This window comes from Zootoca vivipara, chromosome 12 (assembly GCF_963506605.1).
Source record: "Zootoca vivipara chromosome 12, rZooViv1.1, whole genome shotgun sequence".
NCBI classification, from domain to species: domain Eukaryota; kingdom Metazoa; phylum Chordata; class Lepidosauria; order Squamata; family Lacertidae; genus Zootoca; species Zootoca vivipara.
Window position 1 is genome coordinate 21,081,044 of NC_083287.1, and position 23,693 is coordinate 21,104,736.

Below are 23,693 nucleotides of genomic sequence, written 5' to 3' on the forward strand. Positions count from 1 at the left end.
AAGTGCATTAATTATCAGGAGTGTCATTGCTAGCTCCATATCTGATATTTGCTGTATCATTTTAGAACAGGTGTTATTCTAATGAAAATTAGAATTTTGCATGTGTCAATTATGTGTAGCAAATTAATGACTATTGAAACTGACAAGTTTTTAAAAATACACTTTGAAAATAGCCATCTGTGGTGTTGTATTAGAAAAATGTCCTCTATGAATAACATGGTGGCGCTTCTTCAGTAGCCAGATTAACTTTTAAACTTTTATATCTGCAACTATTCTCTACTCCACAGATAGTTCTTGTGGCCCTCTAGATGTTGTTGAACTAGCAGTGGAGGAAGCCGCTTAGGCGCCTAGGGCGGCACGCCCAGGAACAGGGCAACCCACCCATAGGGGCAGGGCGAACCGCCCATAGGGGAGGGGCGCAGGACGAAGCGGTGGCCATAGAAAATCTCGTCTTATAGCGAGGCAACCTCCGATCAGAAAATCCTTTAGTTAAGCGGAATTTTCGTCTAGCAGGGCATTCGTCTAGCGAGGCACCACTGTATTGGCCATTCTGTCTGAGGCTGATGACAGTTGTAGCTCAGCACACATTGATTACCCCTGCTAATACTACTGTGCTCTGTGGATCTCCCCTAGTTTCAGCTGCATACTTTTTCTTCGTTTGTGTACAGCTTTCACAGAGTTCTCATTTTCCCTTGAATTAATCTGTGGCCTTTTTACAGTCGCTTGGGGAATCGTGATCTTGTGCTGATGAGTTTGAGGGAAATTGACCTTTAAATATTACTGTGAGTTGTGTGTAACATGGTGTGTGTGTGTGTGTGTGTGTGTGTGTGTGTGTGTGTATTAGCAACCTACATAAAATGAGAACAGGAGGATAGAAAGTCCTTAGCCACTCCTAAACAAATGTCACATTTAGAAGTTGAAGATCAAAGGTTTTCTGAGACCAATGTCAAAGATTTTACTTGTGGAGAAGTTATATTTTAAACACTCATACACACCCACTGAGTTCAGTATAACTTCAAATGCATAAAATACCCTCGTGGTTTACATGGAGAAGTTATGTCTGGTTTTGATCACTAGTTAAGTGTAAAAGATAAATTAGCTGAAAACTTAAAATATATTATGAATCTGTGGGCACTGTAACCCTTATTGTTCTTGGAAGAGCAAAAATGCATCTGGGAACGTGCATGCATTCTAACAGAAAGGGGCGTCTGCTGCTATATAAAAACAATTTTTATCTACAGTGAATAATATTTCATCAAAACACAGAACAGGGAAATGACTGTATCCCAACATTTTCATTAAACATTCAGTGGTTGTGTATATATATATATATATATATATATATATATATATATATATATATAGTGTGTGTGTGTTTGTGTGTGTGTAAATTTCCATTGCATTCCGTAATTTCTGATTAATTGTTTAAATATATAATTCTTCGCTCGCAGTCCAGCAAGAAACTAAATTTAACACATGGCCAGTGTGATAAAACTGTTGTGCTGTTCATTTGCTTTAAAAGTTTCCTGTTATGAATGCATTCTTCATTTTTGTTCAATAATCTGAGACATTAGTCGTCATTTCTCACAAAAAGATCCTAATACATCTTGAGTTTTTAACTTGTCTTAAAGCAAATTATTATTATTTTTAATGGAGAAAATTGGAACAAAAACTGCTTCAGGCCTTCAAACAGGAAAGTCTGAAATGACCCTGCTGTAATGTTACTTATTGCCCAAAGGATTTGCTATCTAAGTGATCTGAAACGCTTTGAAACCATTCTTGTCTTTCAGGGAAACACTTGTCCTTTCCTCAAAGTCTTTACAAAAGAGCATTTTTACATTTATTTCTTTGCACTTCATAATAAAGGCTTCTCTCAAAGCACTTTGCTTGGGGCTTTATTTTCCGCACACTTAGAAAGCAAACAGAAACCATCTCTTTGTTTAAGGATCTTGACATAGATATGATCTAGAATAAAGCAATAAGACTGGTCAGGAGTGCTCCTGCTGCGAGCTGTCTTTGGCAATAATGTTTTGAAAGCATATGTAAAACAAAGGATTGTGGAAAATAGTGCACATTGTATATTAGGTATCATGGTGTGAAGAGCAACATATGTTCTTGGTTACACTTCTTTAAAAAACTTACATTTATTTTTACTCTACAGTATAACTTTGGTATTCAGAAAGTCACTCTGTGATTGTAGCAAAAGTATTCCATGGTGCCCCCAGGGGGACTTGATTTGCTTTTGTAAATCTTTGTCCCACGGACTTTTTAAAAAGGTTCATCTTCCTGGCCAATGTAAAAATAGATGTGGTAGATGTGTATAGTACATGGCCCCAGCATTCCAGGGCTTTCCCCCCTGAAGACTAGAAAGAAAATTTGAAGCAAACATCTGATTATGTTGTATTAATATGTGTTCCAATTATTTGTTCATTGGGACACATATTAGGGACACATTTCCTTTTAATCCAGATTTTGTATGGAGACCTTCAGTGCTGAAAAGCAAAGATTGATGTTGTGTATTCAAAACATCCAAGAAAATGTGGCTCTTGGCAGGAAAAATGCTGCCCACCTGTTCTGCATAACATGCAGTTACTACTGTGGGTGGTAAAAGCATCAGCACTCCTGAAGTGGGCAGTAGGGGCACGGCTACCCACCTTGTAAAGCCTTAATTTGTTAATATGGGAATTGAATGGAGGGATGAGGCACAAAGCAATCATTTGTTGGTTATTGAATGCGACTGTGTTCTGACAGGCCTTATTCATCCAAGTGTATGGCAGTGGTGGCTGAAGCCCATTGGGACTGGTAGGGCAGAAGACAGGGAGACTGACTATAGATGGCTCAATCATAGGTTGAGCCAACTAATTCGAGTTTTGTCCCCATCCTCCTCTCTCCCGAGTTCTATAAGGACAACACAGAGATTGCAATTGAAACTTCCTATGTGCATGGTGCTGGAGAAATATATTTCTGGACAATGAGACCAGATTTAGTTCATTACCTACAAAAGAGGGCTTTTAGAGTTCAATATTAAATGGATATGTTTACAATATCACCTCCATTTTATGAACTTTAAGGAGTCACTGTCAAATGAGCAGCATGTGTTATTTATCTTCTGTAATACTCTTGCAGAACTCAGACCTAATGTAGTGGAGGTTTAGTGCTTTGGGTAGTTCTTCAGTTTGAACTTACCTTATGGATACTCGAACTTTAATATATGGGGAAAAGGCTGAAAAATAAAGATTATGAACTTGAACTTCCCAACTGTAAGAAATATTTAGGTATGAGATTTATTTTCAGTAAGAAATGTGCTAAACTTGATGGTAGTAGTGTTTAGTTTAAAACTTGAGCAGCTGCTGTCTCTTGGAAACAGGATTTATGTAGCTTCCTTTATAGCTACATTATGTTCACGAAGTGAACGTGTTAGAGCTGTTAATTTCTGCATTAATTCTGCTAGTGATGAAACACTGTATTCCACTCATATACATATAATTGGTATATAACCAGCCTTAGAACAAAATCAGCAGACCTGCATTGGCAACCTCCCCACCCATTTAACCGTCCAGGGGTCCTTTACCTTTACTCCCCTTACCATGTATTCTTGGTATCTAGGATTTGGCACTCAGTCCATGGACTAACATTTGGCCATTCAGGCGTTGTTGGATTATAATCCCTGGTCATTGGCCATATTGACTACCGCTGATGGGATTTGGAGTCCAGCAACATCTCTTAGCCACATCTGCTGTAGACCACACAACTACTACAACCATTTAACATTCTCTGCAGGAAATCCAGAATGCCCTATTAGCTGGAACCATTTTTGCTACTTTAACTAGTATTAACTAGTAACTAGTGTTCTGCCCGGACACTGAGGTTCAGCACCGAGGGCCTTCTGGCGGTTCCCTTGTTGCGAGGAGCCAAGTTGCAGGGAATCAGACAGAGGGCCTTCTCAGTAGTGGCGCCCACCCTGTGGAACGCCCTCCCATCAGATGTCAACGAGAAAAACAACTACAGTGGTACCTCGACTTACGAAGGCGATCCGTTCCGCGGCGTTCTTCGTAAGTCGAATCCTTCGGTTGTTGAAGCATACGTTTTGCGCATGCGCGAAGCACAATTTTGTGCTTCTGCGCAGGCGCCGACCACACGCTACTTCTGCGCAGACACAGAATGCGTACGCGGTGAAAAGACTTCCAGGTTTGCCGACTTTGTAAGTCGAAACCTTTGGAAGTCAAGTCATTCGGATGTCGAGGTGCCACTGTACCAGACTTTTAGAAGACATCTGAAGGCAGCCCTGTTTAGGGAGGCATTTAATGTTTAATAGATTACTGTATTTTATTTTTCTGTTGGAAGCCGCCCAGAGTGGCTGGGAAACCCAGCCAGATGGGCGGGGTACAAATAATAAATTGTTGTTGTTGTTGTTGTTGTTGTTGTTGTTGTTGTTGTTGTTGTTGTTGTTGTAATATCAACTATTTTTGCACAGCTGTTGTACCATGCAGTATCCAAACTTGTAGTTGTGCCTTTTGCATAGATCATTGAGCCGTTGCAGCACAGACCCTTTGTGGATTGCATCCTTACATGTATCTATGACAATAGTCCCCAGCTTTCATATGGGATAAACTGGTATCCGCAATTAACATATGTGGCATAAATGTAGTAGAAATCTGCTTTGATCATGAGTTGTAATTTAAAATTATAATATTGGCTGCTAATATCCTTGAAAACAGATGCAAAGTAAAGTGTACAGTTTATTGTAATAACTGCAGGCTGATGTAGTACCGGTAGTAGACCCAGCTACATGGAAGTTTTAATCCGATAATCAATTTTTTTTCCTTAAGATGAACACAAGTGAAAATAGTCAATTTGGAAAGATCACAGCCTATAGTTAAAAATAAACTGTGCTTCATTCTTTGTAATTCAGAGTCTTCTATGAATCCTAAAGAAGGGAGCAGTTTCCAAAACCTACTCTTTCACATATGTTCACATCAAATTCTTAACCAAGGAATTGTATCAATTTATGAAAAATGTCAAGGACAACTGAAAAGTTGCTTTCAAATTTAAAAGTGTCTCTTCACAAATGAACCTTCTAAACAACGCAAAAGTCAATGGGAGGGTTCTGAGTTTCTGACAAATTGCCTTAGAGAAATACTAATGAAGAATGATGGTGCTTGAATGTGTAAGTAAGTAAGCCACAATTTCACAGCAATATTTGCCATGGTGTTATATATATATTTCTCAGTACTTTTTGCCTGAAGATTTTTGTTGGCATGCCACCTGTCAGAGCATATTTGTGTAACTTTTAACAGGAAATTGTTTGAAGAGGGTGATCTCTGTTCTACATATATTTCCCGTCAAGATGTATGACAATCTCACAAACATAGACATTAGGTGTATTTTTGTTTTTTGTTTTTGTTTTTATAAAAGTGTTGTCCATTCTTTTCTTTTTTTTAATTGGGTGATACATACTAAGCAGCAATACTAACATTTGTGGCTGGATTTTATCTTTTTCAAAAAGCAAAAGAAGATCTCCTATACATCAGGACAGAAGAAAGTAATTTCATGCTGGACACAACTTTTAAAAATCCCTTATCCAGAAATAGCTTTGCTACATTAAATTGGGGTGGTCAGTTAGCAACTCACAGGCTGAATCTGGCTCTAAGAACAATTTCATCTACCCCCACCAAATTGTGTAAACCACGGAGTCTCTTGGGCTTACCAATTGGAAGGTCAGCGGGTTCGAATCTGCACGATGGGTTGCGCTCCTGTTTCTTTGTCCTAGCTCCTGCCCAATCTAGCAGTTCGAAAGCATACCAATGAGAGTAGACAAATAGGTACTGCTGCAGCGCAAAAGTAAACGGCTTTTCTGTGCACTCTGGCACTCGTCATGGTGTTCTATGTGCCAGAAGTCGTTTAGTCGTGCTGGCCACATGACCTGGAAAGCTGTTTGAAGACAAACACCGGCTCCCTCGGCCTGAAGCGAGATGAGCACCGCACCCCATAGACTGTGGCTATGTATAATCTAAATGTATGTTCCATACCTGTACCAGGTAAATGAACTTTATAGAACTTTATAGTTTGGGATGTATTTTTTCCTGATAATAGTGTCCATTCAATAATAATAATAATAATAATAATAATAATAATAATAATAATAATAATAAAATTTTATTTATACCCCGCCCTCCCCAGTCAAAAACCAGGCTCAGGGCGGCTCACACCAACAGAATTACAATAAAACATAAAAACAATTAATTAAAATACAGATTAAAATACAGTATTAAAATTTAAAGTGCAGCCTCATTTCAAGTAGTCCATAAATCCAAGCCATGAGGGAGGAAAACACAGAGATCAGGCTGAGTTTAACCCAAAGGCCAGGCGGAACAGCTCTGTCTTGCAGGCCCTGCGGAAAGATGACAAATCCCGCAGGGCCCTGGTCTCCTGGGAAAGAGCGTTCCACCAAGTTGGGGCCAGTACTGAAAAGGCCCTGGCTCTAGTAGAGGCCAATCTGGCCATCTTATGGCGCGGGATCTCCAGAATATTGTTGTTTGTGGACCTTAAGGTCCTCCGCGGGGCATACCAGGAGAAGTTGACGTTCCCTGCTTTAAATGCTGATTTTCATTTCTACAGAAACTGTTGCTCCTGCATTCTTTGTTGGAGCATGAATCATATCTCAACCCTGTCTTTAAGGTATTAGTGAAGTAACCACTTTGCTCTAATGATTAGTTTGTGAAAATACCCAAGTCAATCTAAAATACTGCAAGCTGTGTTGAATTAGTGCATACTAGTAGCTTTTGAGTGAACATTTGCCCTGGATGGAAGCCAAGAAATTCCAGTTGCTGGCGTCAAAACAGTTAAGAGAAGTTTGGAACACTCATCTTTCTAAGTCAGCCATGTGTCTTCATTTTATTACATTGTTATGCTGCATTTATGTGGTGCTTGGTGGAATACTTGATATGGAGCACGTACAAGATATATGATGTGATAATTGTAACATACAGACTAAAACTGATAAGAAAAATAACAGTCTGTGAACAATTAATAACATCTAGGCACAGATTTCAGTGTCTATTCTTGCACTCTATACTGTTGTGTTCTGATATTGCCTGAGGTTTCTCTACCTTTTATAAGCCAAGCCTGCTCCAGGAATTGATGCAGCTGTAGAGATTTAAGTCAAAATAAAAAGTTGGTTTAAGAAGACTTCCTTTTAAAAAAAGTCTTAAACCTATTCACTTATTTCATAAACAGTTTTTAAAATCACTTCTGCATTTTAATATTTAAATGCAGTTACAATACCGATGCATCTGCTTCTATTTCTAATTACTATTTTAAAACAAAGCACCACTATGCCCATTCCTTCTATGAGATCTTGGACATGAGATCTTGGAGGCATTCAAAGGACACATGGCAAACATATTGGAGTGATAGTCAGAAACTTAATTCAAAGTTGTTAGTATGATATTAAGAGCAGTAAGCTGCCTGTCCACCTAGCCATAGGTTCAAGTTTGATGGGCAGACGAGGCATGGAGACTGGGCACTGTGGTTCATTAAGGGTTATTGGGAATTGTAGGTAAACTACAGTGCCCAGAATTCTTTGAGGGAAAGAATGTTCTTTGAATGTGCTTTAAAGGTATAGTGTGCACTTGGTTGTGTATACCCCCTCACCCCCTTTACTCTGTACCCAATGCACTCCCACCACTGGTTTGGGAAATTATCTTAAATACTGTACATTATCTGAAATGCATACCGGTATATGTACATCCTGTATATGCAACCCCCACAGTTCACTATTATCTGAGGTGGTTTTTTGTACAAAATTTTGTTTCACCAACAGTCCAGAAGCTGTATTCACATAAAGTTTCCTTTCCCCTGCCTATCTAAATTGATGCGTTGACCTCTCTTTTGCTGTTTAACAACCATTTTTGAAGGTTAGCACCTACCTTTCTTAAGTACCTGCCTAACTGTAGTTTGACTATTGTCAACAGTCTTCACCCAAATACAATCAATATTATCCTCTCAGTTTTTCTGCAACTCTGTGAGGTTAGGCTGCCATCATTAATATTTTATACATGTAGTTTTGAGATAGAGTTGTCTACAATAGTCCAATTTTAGGTGCCCCCCCTTGCTGTGAGGTGAGTCAGTACTTTTTATGATGTACAAATAAGGCAATGAGATTGAAAGGGTAACACTACCCATTTGCTGTGTCTGTTTTTGAGCTGAAAAATTGAATCATCATATTAGTACAAAGTTGAGCAATTCCTTCAAATGCCAGTTGTGGACTTATATCAAGAGTTTTACATAGATTGTTTCTGGAACACAAAATATTACTTAGTGCCCATTGCATAGCCCCAGTCTTGGTGACTTTCTGCTGCTGCAAAACTGTCACAAAGTGGTTGCTATTGTGCTCATGGATGCTATCAACCCACTTGAAAACTATGAACAGAGAGGACTGGACTGGTCAACTCCAAATGTTTCAGTTGTTAGCTTTTCTTGAGATACGTAAGTTATCCGGCAGCTAGGGATCTATTTATAAATTTATTTATTAGCATTGGGGAACTTATACATTTAATGTACTCAATTGCTTTTTAATTCAAGACAATTTTTATTACATATGCTCAAGTTATTAAAGTTTATAGCAGCAAAAAAATTGTTTTTTATTATAAATATATCTGAAGCAGTAGAAACAATAAAGTTAAAAGCTAAAGGTATTTCATGTCATTCTAAATTGCCCAGGTAGGCACATTCTGTGACCCTGAACAGCAGCAATGACCAAACAGGACACCAGGTGTTGGGATGAAATCAAGCCAAATCTTTTATTGACTGTAGCAGGCAGGATATGTGTTGATATAGCAGTAGGGACAGGATCTATTCATCATTCCACTTGCCCCATGTTGGTGGAATGGGATTAGCTGGGGTTGGACCACACCAAGCCGGTTCCATGGGAGTTGGCCAGTGTTGAACCCTGCTGAGGTGCAACCAAGCTAGCAAGGTCTTACTGGGTGACCAGAGTTAGGATTCCAGCCAGGTAGAGGACCCCAACCAGAGCTTGGGGGAATGCCATGGCCAATCCTGCACTAAGGCCCCTGATGGGGGCCTCCCGTCACTATGTTGATCCAGCCCATATCTGGTGTGGTGATTGGCACATAAAGGCACACAATTTTCTAATGTTTTTCCAATCTGGAAAACCTTTCCTGTTATCATGCCAAAGTTGAATGGTATTATTTTATATTCCAGCTTCTCCCAAGAGCCAAGTGTATGTGTGGGATAAATTCTTCCAAAATCTGGTATGCCAAAAAAGATTTGACAGACTATAAGGATGCACACTGTACAGTATACCTAGCTTATAAAAGCTAAGTGACTGCAGACACCTCATTCAGCCACACTGCATTAGGCTCCATACTACTTGGGAAGATCCTTTCATTTGTTGTTAATTGTGGTAGCATATTCTGGGTGTCAGCAAGCATGCTCCCCCCCCCCCGAATAAATTTTGGCTCATTCAGCACCAATCACTTGATTGAGAAGCAGGAAGAGAAAGATTGAATGAGGGTGTTCTTTTCTACCCAAACCAACTTATGTCGCTATCGGAGCTAACCACAGAAAAAGGAATGTGCAAACAGATCATTTACTTGCAGCCCACTGCTGCATGAAGATCTTTGAGACAAAGCCTTGAATGTAGCACATACTCTGGCAAATATTATAGTTAAACAGATTCCATGCAGCTTTCTTAAATGTATTTGCTGCTTGAGAAATAGGGTCAGTTTGAAAGGTTTTTTAAAAAGTATTTTTTTTAAGATTTAAAAATGTTATAATTCAAAGCAGGCATCCCCAAACTGCGGCCCTCCAGATGTTTTGGCCTACAACTCCCATGATCCCTAGCTAACAGGACCAGTGGTCAGGGATGATGGGAATTGTAGTGCAAAACATCTGGAGGGCCGAAGTTTGATTCAAAGCCTTCAGCAAATACAGAAAATCAGTAAAATTAATCCGCACTTTTGACTTTGCAGCACCTTGTAGAGAGCAATAGTGCCTCTGAAGCTGGAGCCTCCATGTGTCTTATTGGTAATAGACCCACCTTCTCTGCATTTGTGTATCAGTGGTTCAGTTTTTAAATATAAATTTGGCCAAGTATGATGCACTGCCTGTAAAATCTGCTGTTAATCTAGAAGATCTGTTTCTGTTCAGACAGGATCATATATTTATTCTGGTTCAAAAATAAATGTAAATGAATTCCAAAGTTTAATGCTAGCTCAGAAGTAAAAGCTGTTCGTTTCATGGCAGTGTGCAGTGAACTTTTTGTTCACGTCAATAAAATGTACTTTATTACTATATAGTTCATACTGTATTATATAGAGTGTAGCTCCACGCAGTGTAGAAATTAATTTCACTAAGCACACACATAATATGAATTGTGAGGTTATTTGATATCCCTGTGGCTTAACTGCTAGTTAATTTATTTGTACTAAGCTTCTTTAAAATATACAGCTTAACCTGAACCATATGGTATGGACTAGTTGCCTTTGAAAGTGGACTGAATACCAATCTACTGTCATAAGTGCTTTCTCCTTGTTAAAATTAAGATTCTTACCCAATGCATTGAAACCTACTGAGGATAAACTTAGCCTCTTACCTATGCTATGATATTTCATATATTATTGCAGTGGTCATAAAAAATTGTGTTCCTAGGAAACTTTAAAGGTTTCCTTGATGACATGGATAGTGGTGGAAAAGCTGCCCCAAACATGTGTCCCCGCCTCTGCTTGAAGGGGCTCATGGCAACAAATATGGGGCATTCCCATGTTACTGCCATAGAGAGTTGGAGGTAGGCTAGACTGAGGCTATGTAAATATTCATAGGTTAAAAGGCAGCAAGGTCATTTGCCTCTGCTGCATTTCATGCAGTATATGCACATTTCTGTACACAACGGGGTGGGGACATCTTTACTCAGTGTGCATTACTTGTTTGGTTTCCCTGTGCCTGCAACCCCCAAGACCCATTCATGAAGCTGTCATCTGTGCATGTGCAGCAGCTGCTTCAAATGTGCACACTTCGGCTTAACTGCAAAGTGAATGTGGCTTATGTTTTTGAATCGGGGGAAGCTGGTTTGAGGGGAAATGCAGCAAGCAGCATTATTTCTCAGGAAGCTGCAGGATAGATGGATCGTGCCAACATCATGTGTACCAAACTTCAAACACCAGTGGTGGAAGAACGCTGGAGCCAGAGTAAATGCTATTGTGTACATAGCTTGAGAGCCAGCTATCTGGAGCCATACAATTGTCTTCAGGGCTGAGCTGGAATTTCAAACCTTTTAACTGCCTTATCTAGAACATTGCACTTGCTGGGGGGGGGGGGATATGTCTTGAAGCACCATTAAAGCTAACAGATTTATTTTGGCATGAACTTGCATGGACTTCAGTCAATTTCATCAGATGTGTTATGTGTTATCCCTGCGTTCCAGGTGTTTATACAGTGGTACTTTGGGTCTCAAACGCCTTGTTTCCCAAACGCCGGTTTTTGAACGTTTTTTGGAAGCCGAACATCTGATGCGGCTGTTGTTTCCGGGGCACTTGCGCCTTGGTTTCCGATCATTTCGGAAGTCAAACAGACTTCTGGAACAGTTTTAAGTTTGGCGCTTTTGTTTTTGCTATTTATTTTGTGCTTTTGGAGGCTTTTCGGTTAATTTGTTTTTGTGACTGTGTGGAACCCAGTCCAGATACTGATTGATTGATTAATTGTGTGACTGCAGAAATGGATAAAAGCCTCCCATCCAAACAATGATTATCATCAGTGCAGGTAAGAATAAAAATGTAATTTTAATTTTTATCATCTACAATACTGTCTTATTTCTTTTATAGTACAGTACATTGATTATTGCTTTCATTTTATGGATCAATGGTCTTGTTAGATAGCAAAATTCATGTTAAATTGCTGTTTTTAAAAGTCTGGAATGGATTAATCTGTTTTGTATTACTTTCTGTGGGAAAGTGTGCCTTGGTTTTTGAACGCTTTGGTTTTTGAACGGACTTCCGGAACGGATTAAATTTGAGAACCAAGGCACCACTATATACACATGAATATGTGTGTGTGTGTGTGTGTGTGTGTGTGTGTGTGTTTGTAAACAAGGAGGTCTGAGGAAATGGAATGTTGAAAATACTGACAGTAATCATTATCTTCTTAAAACTGACCATTTATAAAATAGTTTGTGATAACATAAACATCCTGGCTTTGGTAAGTCAATTAACTCATGTAGTGTGATTAAAAAAAACAAAAACAAAAGGATTTTTCCTGATTCAAGTCACTTGAGATTTACCAAGAGGCTCAGTTCTAATTTACATTGCAATCTCATGCTAGCTGTCAACATGCCTGAGTGTCTGATCTTACATCTGCAGGAAAGTATTGAGACCATTCTGGGTGCACACTGTTTGCTTAAGGCAATAGGTCTCAGAACCCTCTTTGACATGCATGGATTCCTCAGCAGGCAAATAGATGGGGAAAGGGTTCCCTGGGGGTAGGGAACATCATCCAGAGCCTATGGATACTGCTGTATTTCAGTGTACTCAGCATGTATGTTGCTTGGAGTAGTTTGATGAGTGGTCTCTAAGGCTATCCAATCATTGCAAACCTGTGGTGCAATTATCTTCCTTGCTGCTGCTGTAGGTAAACAGCAGTAATAGTAGTAATGGAAGCTCTACAGATGCTCATCCAACCATTTTGCAGAACTGGACGTCTTCATCTGCCCCAGCTGCAACAAAACACGTCTCTCCCATATTTGTCTCTGTAGCCACAGCAGGCGCTGCAACCTTCCAACACCCCCAAAGGCACACTCCACCCATTGTCTCCTGAGACAGAGGCCAACCATCTCACAACCATGGAGTAGTAGTAATAATGTAATAGTGTAGTAGTAGTAGTAGTAGCAATATCATCTTAAAGTGTTTCACAGCAATCCTAAGATGAACAAGTAGTCCTATCCCCATGTTCTAGATGGGAATGGTGGCTGATCCTTAAACATAGTGCCTTGCCTAAGATGAGCCCATGTTCAAGTTCAAATCTGAATAGGGAGCTTCTAGCTCATGCTCTTAATTCTTATGCTACACTACCTCAAATGAAATTCTGTTTCATAGGAGGACTGGCATGCTCCTATGCAAATGCAGTTTTGATTAGCGCTCAAAATATGAACAAGATTTAATTGCAGACAAATAATGAATGCATTGCAAATTATTTGTATAATGCCAGGGGCGGGAGGGGGCTGATATTAATTTCTGAAATTGCTACCAGTCACGAACTTTTACCCAAACCGCTTTCTGCTTCTGTGGTCCAATAGTAGCATACTAGAGCAGGTAGTGGTTTCTCAATCAACAGACTGTCTAAAATCGCTACACATCAGGATTTGCTACCTGGGTCATCACCTTATTAATCCTGGGGTAACAAAGGTTACCCCCATTTGAAGCAGAAGTAGGATATATTTAGCAGTAAAGTGCTTCATCATCCACTGATATTTGAGTGAATGGAGGCAAGTGCATTGCAAAGGTAGGCAAGGTGTGTGTACTCTGGACTAAATGTCCAAAAACTGCTTCTTGTCATGACCTCACACCCAAATTACTCCCTTATTTTCATGGTCTAAGTTGCTATTTTTTAATGAAAATAAAATAAAAAATAGAAACCGATCCAGAAAATCTGTCTCACCCAATAATGCCTAGAATTGTTCAGTTTTCTTGCTTCTCCTGATTCCCAGTCCCTGGCTCATCTGGAACACCAGTATCTATGGCCTAGCGCCTAGCTAAAGGTAAAGGTAAAGGGTCCCCTGACCATTAGGTCCAGTCATGACCAACTTTGGGGTTGCGGCGCTCATCTCGCGTTATTGGCCGAGGGAGCCAGCGTGCAGCTTCCAGGTCATGTGGCCAGCATGACAAAGCCGCTTCTGACGAACCAGAGCAGCGCACGGAAACACCGTTTACCTTCCCTATTTATCTACTTGCACTTTGATGTGCTTTCAAACTGCTAGGTTGGCAGGAGCTGGGACTGAGCAACGGGAGCTCACCCCGTCGCGGGGATTCGAACCGCCGAGCTTCTGATCGGCAAGCCCTGGGCTCCATGGTTTAACCCACAGCGCCACCCGCGTCCCATGGCCTAGCTGTGATACTCATAAAACAGATTGTGACCATTTCTGTGGTACAGGGGCTCATCAAACTGTTTCTCCATTAGAAAGCTGAAATTCTACCTCTGCTAGGCTATTAATTTTGACAAAGAGCTTCCACTGTGATTTTCACATCACCTTGGCATTGTATCAGCAAATTGAAACTCTGGTTCCAAAATCCTGCAACTGTGACCTCCTGGCTTCCAGGGGGAAGCAAGCTTCAATTCCTGCCTTCACACAGCTCAGCAAATAAACTGTAACAATAGTGTAAGAGAGGAAGTTGTCTCTTCCATCATCCAGGTGTCTTGTATGTATTTAGCACAGTAGCATGACCATCAGGAAATTGGATGATTCATAACATTTTGGGGGAAAGATAGAATGAGTTTCCTATGGTGTTTCCCCCACCTTGGGATTGAATAAAATGACTGCTTCTCTACACTGCCATCTCTGTCAGCATGCAGCTCAGGCGGAGAATTGATTCCACCTTATTTGCATTTGAAAAAGCTTGCATTGTCTTTATTTTGGTCTCTAATAACAGAATACATTGGCACTGCGTGCTTAAAGTGGTTGGTTGGGAGAGACAAGACCCATCTCATTCTAATACCATTTATTTTTGTAATGGGGTTTTATTTGAACTCCTAATTATGAGTGAATGTAGCTTTCCCACTGTGTCACCTCTTCTCACAGCAGTGAATTTACCTGTATTTGAAAGAAGCAGCCTGTCAGTTGTATCTTTTCATTATACTGTAGTATCAAAATCAAGCCTTGGGTTCTATTAGTCTGTGCTCTATTGCTGAACCCTCAGTGAAGTACATGGTGGTTGGGGCCAGCAGGTCAGCTCTGGATGACAGGGGATATAATCACATACACACACACCTCTATCATAGTAACAAACTACACACCGTCTTCTCTTGGTTCATTTCTGTAGTAACTTGTTTTTCCTCTTTCATTGTTCATTAACTTCTCTAATCCTTAGTTTTCACAGCTAGGCAGATTTGGGTGCCAAAAAGCAAGGAAATCTACCACAGGCTTGTAACCAAAGAACAACTTGAGCATTCCAGCATTCTTCAGTGGTAGGAATTTCTCAGTTCTGCCAATTTTACTATCTCCAGCTGCCCGCTTGTTGCTTTATCACAAGTGGTTCTGGAGGATGCTCAAGCCTGTTGTAGGAAAGGGGCATAAATGCTTGATAGTAGTATGAGCAGAATTTTGTCCATGCTTCTTTGGATCCAAGCTATTATGTCTCAGGTTTTTACTTCTCAGATTTAAAAAAAGGTTGACTTTATTTCTTCCATTTCTGACATCTTGTAAAACGGCTATTGTTTCTGAAGAACTTCTTCTGTATCTCTATTTTGTACTTTAGTAACCCTTGATCCTCTACTTCCAGTAAGCTCACCCCAGGTCATGAAAATAACCATGTACAATCACATCTGTTATCTGTGATTCTTTATGTTCTTTTTCTGCATGGTTATGGTTTGTAGTTCTGCTTTCAGTATTATTACCTTCAGGAATACCAGGTTCCTTCCTCTTTCATGCATTTTATACTTCCAGGGTTTTATTATTTTCCTAGAATCATGAATTATCTGCAGTTCTAAATTCTGAAGTCAGCACTATGTGGTTCCCATTTTAGGAACCTAAAATTATTATTTCTTAATAAGCTTTTCTCTTAGTGCCTTCTGCTTTTATATTCTCCACCAGCTCTTCCCTGTATTTCAGCTTCTAGTTATTTAGAAGAACCTTCTGAAACAATAAATGTATGCCAATACTTTTAAGGAGCTAAATATTTGTTAAGTTGTTCTGGGGTGGAGGATTAAAAATTTATATAAATATATTGCAGTTGTTTTTCAGTTTATCATGGTACCGTGTTTCTCATATTTTAAGGCATCCCCAAAAAATAAGCCATGACAGGATTTCTAAGGGTTGGTGAAAAATAAGACATACCCCGAAAATAAGCCATGTCGTGTAGCCCCGACCGAGCGAGAGGCGAAGGCGCGGGACCCAGCAGGAGCTCCCTGCCTGCTTCCCCGAGCCGTCGCGCATCGGGGGACAGAGCCGAAGATCGGAGGGCGCTCCTTGCTGGGCTTGACAAGCCCGGCAAACAGCGCCCGCCGATCTTCGGACCTGTGCTGTGTGACAGGCAGGGGTGGGGGGAAGCGGAGATCGTTCTCCGCTCTCCCCCCACCCCCGCCTGTCACCAAAGATCGGCGGGCGCTCCTTGCTGGGCTTGACAAGCCCGGCAAACAGCGCCCGCCGATCTTCGGACCTGTCCTGTGTGACAGGCGGGGGTGGGGGGGGGAAGCGGAGATCGTTCTCCGCTCTCCCCCCACCCCCGCCTGTCACCAAAGATCGGCGGGCGCTGTTTGCTGGGCTTGACAAGCCCGGCAAACAGCGCCCGCCGATCTTCGGACCTGTCCTGTGTGACAGGCGGGGGTGGGGGGGAAGCGGAGATCGTTCTCCGCTCTCCCCCCACCCCCGCCTGTCACCAAAGATCGGCGGGCACTGTTTGCTGGGCTTGACAAGCCCGGCAAACAGCGCCCGCCGATCTTCGGACCTGTCCTGTGTGACAGGTGGGGGTGGGGGGGGAAGCGGAGATCGTTCTCTGCTCTCCGCCCACCCCCGCCTGTCACCGAAGATCGGCGGGCGCTCCTAGCTGGGCTTGACAAGCCCGGCAAACAGCGCCCGCCGATCTTCGGCCCTGTGCTGTGTGACAGGCGGGGGTGGGCGAGAAGCGGAGATCGTTCTCCGCTCTCCCCCCACCCCCGCCTGTCACCAAAGATCGGCGGGCGCTCCTTGCTGGGCTTGACAAGCCCGGCAAACAGCGCCCGCCGACCTGTGCTGTGTGACAGGCGGGGGTGGGGGAGAAGCGGAGATCGTTCTCCGCTCTCCGCCCACCCCCGCCTGTCACCAAAGATCGGCGGGCGCTCCTTGCTGGGCTTGACAAGCCCGGCAAACAGCACCCGCCGACCTGTGCTGTGTGACAGGCGGGGGTGGGGGGGGAAGCGGAGATCGTTCTCTGCTCTCCGCCCACCCCCGCCTGTCACCGAAGATCGGCGGGCGCTCCTAGCTGGGCTTGACAAGCCCGGCAAACAGCGCCCGCCGATCTTCGGCCCTGTGCTGTGTGACAGGCGGGGGTGGGCGAGAAGCGGAGATCGTTCTCCGCTCTCCCCCCACCCCCGCCTGTCACCAAAGATCGGCGGGCGCTCCTTGCTGGGCTTGACAAGCCCGGCAAACAGCGCCCGCCGATCTTCGGACCTGTCCTGTGTGACAGGCGGGGGTGGGGGGGAAGCGGAGATCGTGCTCCGCTCTCCCCCCACCCCCGCCTGTCACCAAAGATCGGCGGGCGCTCCTTGCTGGGCTTGACAAGCCCGGCAAACAGCGCCCGCCGATCTTCGGACCTGTCCTGTGTGACAGGCGGGGGTGGGGGGGGAAGCGGAGATCGTTCTCCGCTCTCCCCCCACCCCCGCCTGTCACCAAAGATCGGCGGGCGCTCCTTGCTGGGCTTGACAAGCCCGGCAAACAGCGCCCGCCGATCTTCGGACCTGTCCTGTGTGACAGGCGGGGGTGGGGGGGAAGCGGAGATCGTTCTCCGCTCTCCCCCCACCCCCGCCTGTCACCAAAGATCGGCGGGCGCTCCTAGCTGGGCTTGACAAGCCCGGCAAACAGCGCCCGCCGACCTGTGCTGTGTGACAGGCGGGGGTGGGGGGGAAGCGGAGATCGTTCTCCGCTCTCCGCCCACCCCCGCCTGTCACCGAAGATCGGCGGGCGCTGTTTGCTGGGCTTGACAAGCCCGGCAAACAGCGCCTGCCGATCTTCGGACCTGTCCTGTGTGACAGGCGGGGGTGGGGGGGAAGCGGAGATCGTTCTCCGCTCTCCCCCCACCCCCGCCTGTCACCAAAGATCGGCGGGCGCTCCTTGCTGGGCTTGACAAGCCCGGCAAACAGCGCCCGCCGACCTTCGGACCTGTCCTGTGTGACAGGCGGGGGTGGGGGGGGAAGCGGAGATCGTTCTCCGCTCTCCCCCCACCCCCACCTGTCACCAAAGATCGGCGGGCGCTCCTTGCTGGGCTTGACAAGCCCGGCAAACAGCGCCTGCCGATCTTCGGACCTGTCCTGTGTGACAGGCGGGGGTGGGGGAGAAGCGGAGATCGTTCTCCGCTCTCCGCCCACCCCCGCCTGTCACCGAAGATCGGCGGGCGCTCCTAGCTGGGCTTGACAAGCCCGGCAAACAGCGCCCGCCGACCTGTGCTGTGTGGCAGGCGGGGTGGGGGGGAAGCGGAGATCGTTCTCCGCTCTCCGCCCACCCCCGCCTGTCACCGAAGATCGGCGGGCGCTGTTTGCTGGGCTTGACAAGCCCGGCAAACAGCGCCCGCCGATCTTCGGACCTGTCCTGTGTGACAGGCGGGGGTGGGGGGGAAGCGGAGATCGTTCTCCGCTCTCCCCCCACCCCCGCCTGTCACCAAAGATCGGCGGGCGCTCCTTGCTGGGCTTGACAAGCCCGGCAAACAGCGCCCGCCGATCTTCGGACCTGTCCTGTGTGACAGGGGGGGTGGGGGGGAAGCGGAGATCGTGCTCCGCTCTCCCCCCACCCCCGCCTGTCACCAAAGATCGGCGGGCGCTGTTTGCTGGGCTTGACAAGCCCGGCAAACAGCGCCCGCCGATCTTCGGCCCTGTGCTGTGTGACAGGCGGGGGTGGGGGAGAAGCGGAGATCGTTCTCCGCTCTCCCCCCATCCCCGCCTGTCACCGAAGATCGGCGGGCGCTCCTTGCTGGGCTTGACAAGCCCGGCAAACAGCGCCCGCGTGCACTTTATTAAAAAATAAGACATCCCTCAAAAATAAGCCATGTCGTGTTTTTTTGAAGAAAAAATTAATATAAGACATGACTTATAATATGAGAAACACGGTAGTTTAAATTTGAATCTGAATGGCGATAGAAATATTTTTTTAAAGGCAGGTGCAAGGAAAAAATAGGGATAGCCTGAAATTTGTAAGAGAAGTGGCACATTGCATTTCTTTGCTCTATATGAACATTATTAAATAGAAGAATAAATGTAACAAAGCAGAAATATTCCATTTTCATTGAAGGTATGCAAAGAATATATAAACAATACATACCATTGTGTTTTCACATTTTATTTTAAAAAAAATACTTAAAGGAGTTCATGTCAGATTTCCTTGGAATGCAGTATACAAACCCAGTGAGGCTTTTCATGCAGTATGGAGGGGGGTAGGGAATCTATACCATAAAATAACACAGCTTCACTTGACATGTGGTATATTTGAAACACTTCTATTCCTGAAGGACAACTTGTAAATTAAAATGTAATCTCTCTTGGATTTTATAGATTCAAGATGCAGCAAGTCGGGGCTTGAGGTTTGTTGGAATAATACCTCAATATGCTTCCGAAATGAACTCCAAGAGCAGCAGTGCTGTAATATCCACCAGCAACAGCTCCAGGGAACTAAAAGGTGATAAAAACCCATCAGATTCTGCTGAGGATTGTGTTTCATCAGATCATGAGAAAGCAGATTGCACTAATGGATGCAAACTCCCAGCAGCAAGGGAGGAAAATGTTGACCAGTGTGTGGACCCCAATGAAGACTTGAGAGGTGAAGGGCAGGTCATTGAACATCTCAGTTTAAGCTCTGCTGGAGAAAATGGAGGGCAACTTCAAGGTGAGAATTCAAGTTTGTCCCCCAAATCTACTGTGGGCAGGTTAGCATGATGTTGTATTGGGACCAGTTTCTCTGCCGCTTGCTGTACTAATGAATAAACTCATGTGTTTTGCCATTTATTTTCATTGCTAATAATGCAGAACACTTTATAATCTTCTTTGTTCTTGCAGCAGTGCTACAGGAAGGTGTCGCAATGCCCATGTTATAAACAGGGTACTTAGGATGTAAGTAGGTTTATCATGGACCCTTTGTAGTATTAGCATTTACCCTAGCAGTTCTAAGAATCCAAGGCTTTCATCTCCTGGACCAAGCAGGCTTTCACTGAGCATTAGAGGAAGAATTAGCTTGGAATAAAAGGAAAGGTAAATAAGGTGAGAAGAGCCTATCTAGTCTAGCATTCTGTTACCTGCAGTAGCCAAGGAGATGCCTATGAGAAACTCACAAGCAGCATATAATGTAATGGAACTCAACCGGTATTCAGAAGCTTGGGGCTTTCAATCATAGCTAAGGCTGTAACTCAATGGTAGAGCATCTGCTTTGTGTACAGAAAGTCCTAGGTTCAATCCCTGACATCTCCATATAGGGGCTGGGAATGTTTACTGCATGAAGTCTTGGAGAGCTGCTTCCAGTCACTGTAGACAATACTGTGCTAGATGTATCCAGTGGTCTGATTCAGTATGTCAACTCCATATGTTCCTAACACCATTGACAGCCTTACTTAGCTAATCCCCATTTAAACCTCTTTAAGTTGGTGGTCATCACCACATTTTGTGGAAACAAATTTCATAGTTTGGATGTGCCACAGTTGGGGAATCTTTTTGGCCTGGAGGGCCAGATTTTTATGGGCCAATTTTGACATATGAGCAAGGTCACAGTTGCATCAAGTGACTGATAGGTGGATGATCCTGCCCATCTGTCAGCTGAATTGATCCTCAGGGGTGGGGGCAAGGGTTCTGTTTCACCAGTGAGTAGTCCCTTCCCCCCTGTACATCACTTTATATTAAACCACATTTGCCATTTTGATGCCCATTCACCCAGTTCAGTGATATCCTTTTGGAGCGCCTCACAATTTGTCTTTACTTCCAGTATCCTGAACAATTTGGTGTCATCAGTAAACACGACTGCTTCACTGTTAAACCCTAATTCTATTATTATTATTATTGCATTTTCAGTTTGTTTTTATTTGCTTTTCTATTACAGTTCTTCATTGGTATATCAACATTAGTACAACAACTGTTGCATTTTTTAAAAATGAAAATTAAAAAAAGAATGATAAGAAAAGGGGGGGGGGACTTCTTTTCATATACGGTACTTCCCTTCCACTCCTTCCCTGGTTTCCTTTCTATTTCCAACCTATCCACATCTTATTGTTCTTCTAATTTTTCATCTCTACTTCTCTTTATCTCATAACTTACGCTGCTGAATTAATGCAGATCCTTCTACATTGATTGTCTTTTGAGAATATTTTTTCATATATTCTATATATAACATTCAATCCTCATTAAGTTTTTTTATCTCTGTTTCTTATTCTATTCTATTTTATTCTATTCTATTACTCATACCAACTAGTTCCGTGTATTCCAGCAGTTTATGATGCCCTACCTCTTTTGTTGGAACCGTGTCTGTTCTCCACTTTTGTGCAAGTTAAACCCTAATTCTAGATCACTTATGAACAGGTTACAACTTGCCAGTCATAAAAGTTGATGCTCAACAGACTCCACTTTTTATATCCCTGCTTTTAACCAAAGGAATTTAAAATTGGTCCACTGCCTTCTGGATTTGTTTCCTCCCTGCAGAGCTGATGTTCTCTAACCTCCAGATTACACTTTAATTCCATTTACTACTTGCTGATAGAAAGTGGAAATTCCCATGGAATTTTGAAATTCCCAGAGAGAGGATACAAAGTTCAAAGCATTTGGGAATATATCAGAGGTACAGTAGTGTAGGTCAGTTTCACAATACTAATTTAGAGTAGTACAAGAGCTCAAATTTGGAAGGCTTGTGAATAATTGTGATGATGCCAGCTACTATTATTATTTTAATCACAAGGTATAGTCAGTACTTCTACAACCCCCCTTTTTGGACTTGGTTTCTCAAGATTGCTTAATAACTTGTAACTTGAGAGCAAAATTACTACTTCTAATGCTAGAGCAGCAAAAAAAAACCCCAAAAACCAATTCCTTTCCATTCATTTTTGAACAAAAGCCCAATGTGCTACATTAATTCAAAACAAGCACATAGATTATTAGATTTCTACACAGTATCTCTTGCAAGATGTTAATTCAGTATAAAATTGTATATAGTGTTATATAAAAAGAAAAACGCCATAGAGCCTGCCAACTGTTTTAAAACACATACGGTACCTAAAACCCTTTTTTGCCATGTTTCCCTTAGAAGATTCAATCCCACATGATCTCTCCTTCAAACTAGAGGGAGGATACTCACACACATTTCTGCATTATAATTTCTTCCACACAGCTAAGATTTATTAAGTTATTCTGAAATTGTTAATTAGGCCCATCTGGCAGGATTTTCAGGTTACTTTCTATCTTCTGTTCTAGTTTATAGTAACTGCCTACATGATTCTGCTTTTAAGCAGGTTTGTGTGATAGACACACAGCAGCACCTTAATTCGTAAATTGGCATAGAATACCCTTTACAGACTTCATTCTTCCCAACGTGTTATTTTGAGGAACCTTGCTTTAAACTGCAATTACAGCTACATTTGCAATTTACCGGTACTGACATTTCTGAGCTGTCATTTATTGCCATGTATCTCACTTTGCGAGGGCATTTCCCTGGATGGGTCATTAAGAGAACAAAGGAAAGGGGGCTCTGTGCCAGATGACAAATGGGTGGGGCCCCTCCTCTAGTTTTCTGATAGTTGGAAAGACAAACCTGAGTTTTAGCGTGGAGTTTGCTGCCTTGCGACCTAGAGAAAATAGCTACAGGCTGGAAAGGAAGAGAGAAAGCCATGGCTGATTTCTTCTTGAATCCAAGGCTGTGGCAATGGGAGATGAGGGGTTCACTGCTGTGAACTTCTAAGTCGTAGGCTGGCTCAGCTTGTATATGCATAGTAGTCTCAGGTTGTAAATAAACCATTTATAATAAAGACACCACTGTCTCTGCTGTGCCTCATTCCCAAAAGGAATCACAAATCCTGGTTAGCGCCTGGAACCCCTGGAATCTCACACCGCTCGGAGATTGGGGTGCCATGCAAAAATTCTATACATAAGCAACTCAATAAATCTGTATCAATGGCTTGTTCACATTACTGCGGCCAGAAAAAGCTGGTATGCATTTAAGTGTGTACAAGATAAACATGCTATCTATGTGTGTGTGTGTGTATGTATGTATGTATGTATGTATGTATGTATGTATGTATGTTGCTGTATATCTGATCTCTATTATCCCTCCTCTGTTTCTTTGAAAACAGGATAACAAAGATCAGCCCTGGGCCATATATTGCCAGTGCAGGATTTCTAGCAGAAATTGCCTTAAAAATCTGTTCTTTAAAATGCAACCAAAATAAATGTAACCAGAAGAACCATGGATTTGTCTCTTTTTGTTTTGGGGAATTGGCATGGCTAAGTGAAGTCTTAAAAAGAGAGCCATGAACTAATTTGTGAACTTTAAACAAAGAAAGTAGAGACTAGCAAAGCTAAAGGGTGAAATAACAGCCAGATTATTAAGAGTATATTTCAGTTACTATCAGTTTTCTCTTTCGGTCTAGGTTGTGGTTTTTGTTTTGTTTTTTGTAGTTGGCATAGCTGCCAAGTTATCCCTTTTTTTAAGGGAAATTCCCTTATGCTGAATAGGCTTCCTCGTGAGAAAAGGGGGAACTTGGCAGCTATGGTAGTTGGTTTAAATCAGGCATCCCCAAACTTCGTTCCTCCAGATG

At 42.9% G+C, this 23,693-nt stretch overlaps 1 protein-coding gene across 3 annotated transcripts in view; it reads left to right on the plus strand.

Moving 5' to 3' along the window:
• The window catches only part of RFTN1 (raftlin, lipid raft linker 1), a 110,521-nt gene that overhangs the window by 50,434 nt on the left and 36,394 nt on the right, over positions 1 to 23,693 (plus strand). For all 3 annotated transcript variants that reach the window (XM_035128881.2, XM_035128883.2, XM_060280688.1), the window contains exon 5: positions 19,462 to 19,792. In XM_035128881.2, coding sequence (XP_034984772.1) covers positions 19,462 to 19,792 — 331 coding nt within the window. The remainder of the gene's footprint in view (positions 1 to 19,461; positions 19,793 to 23,693) is intronic.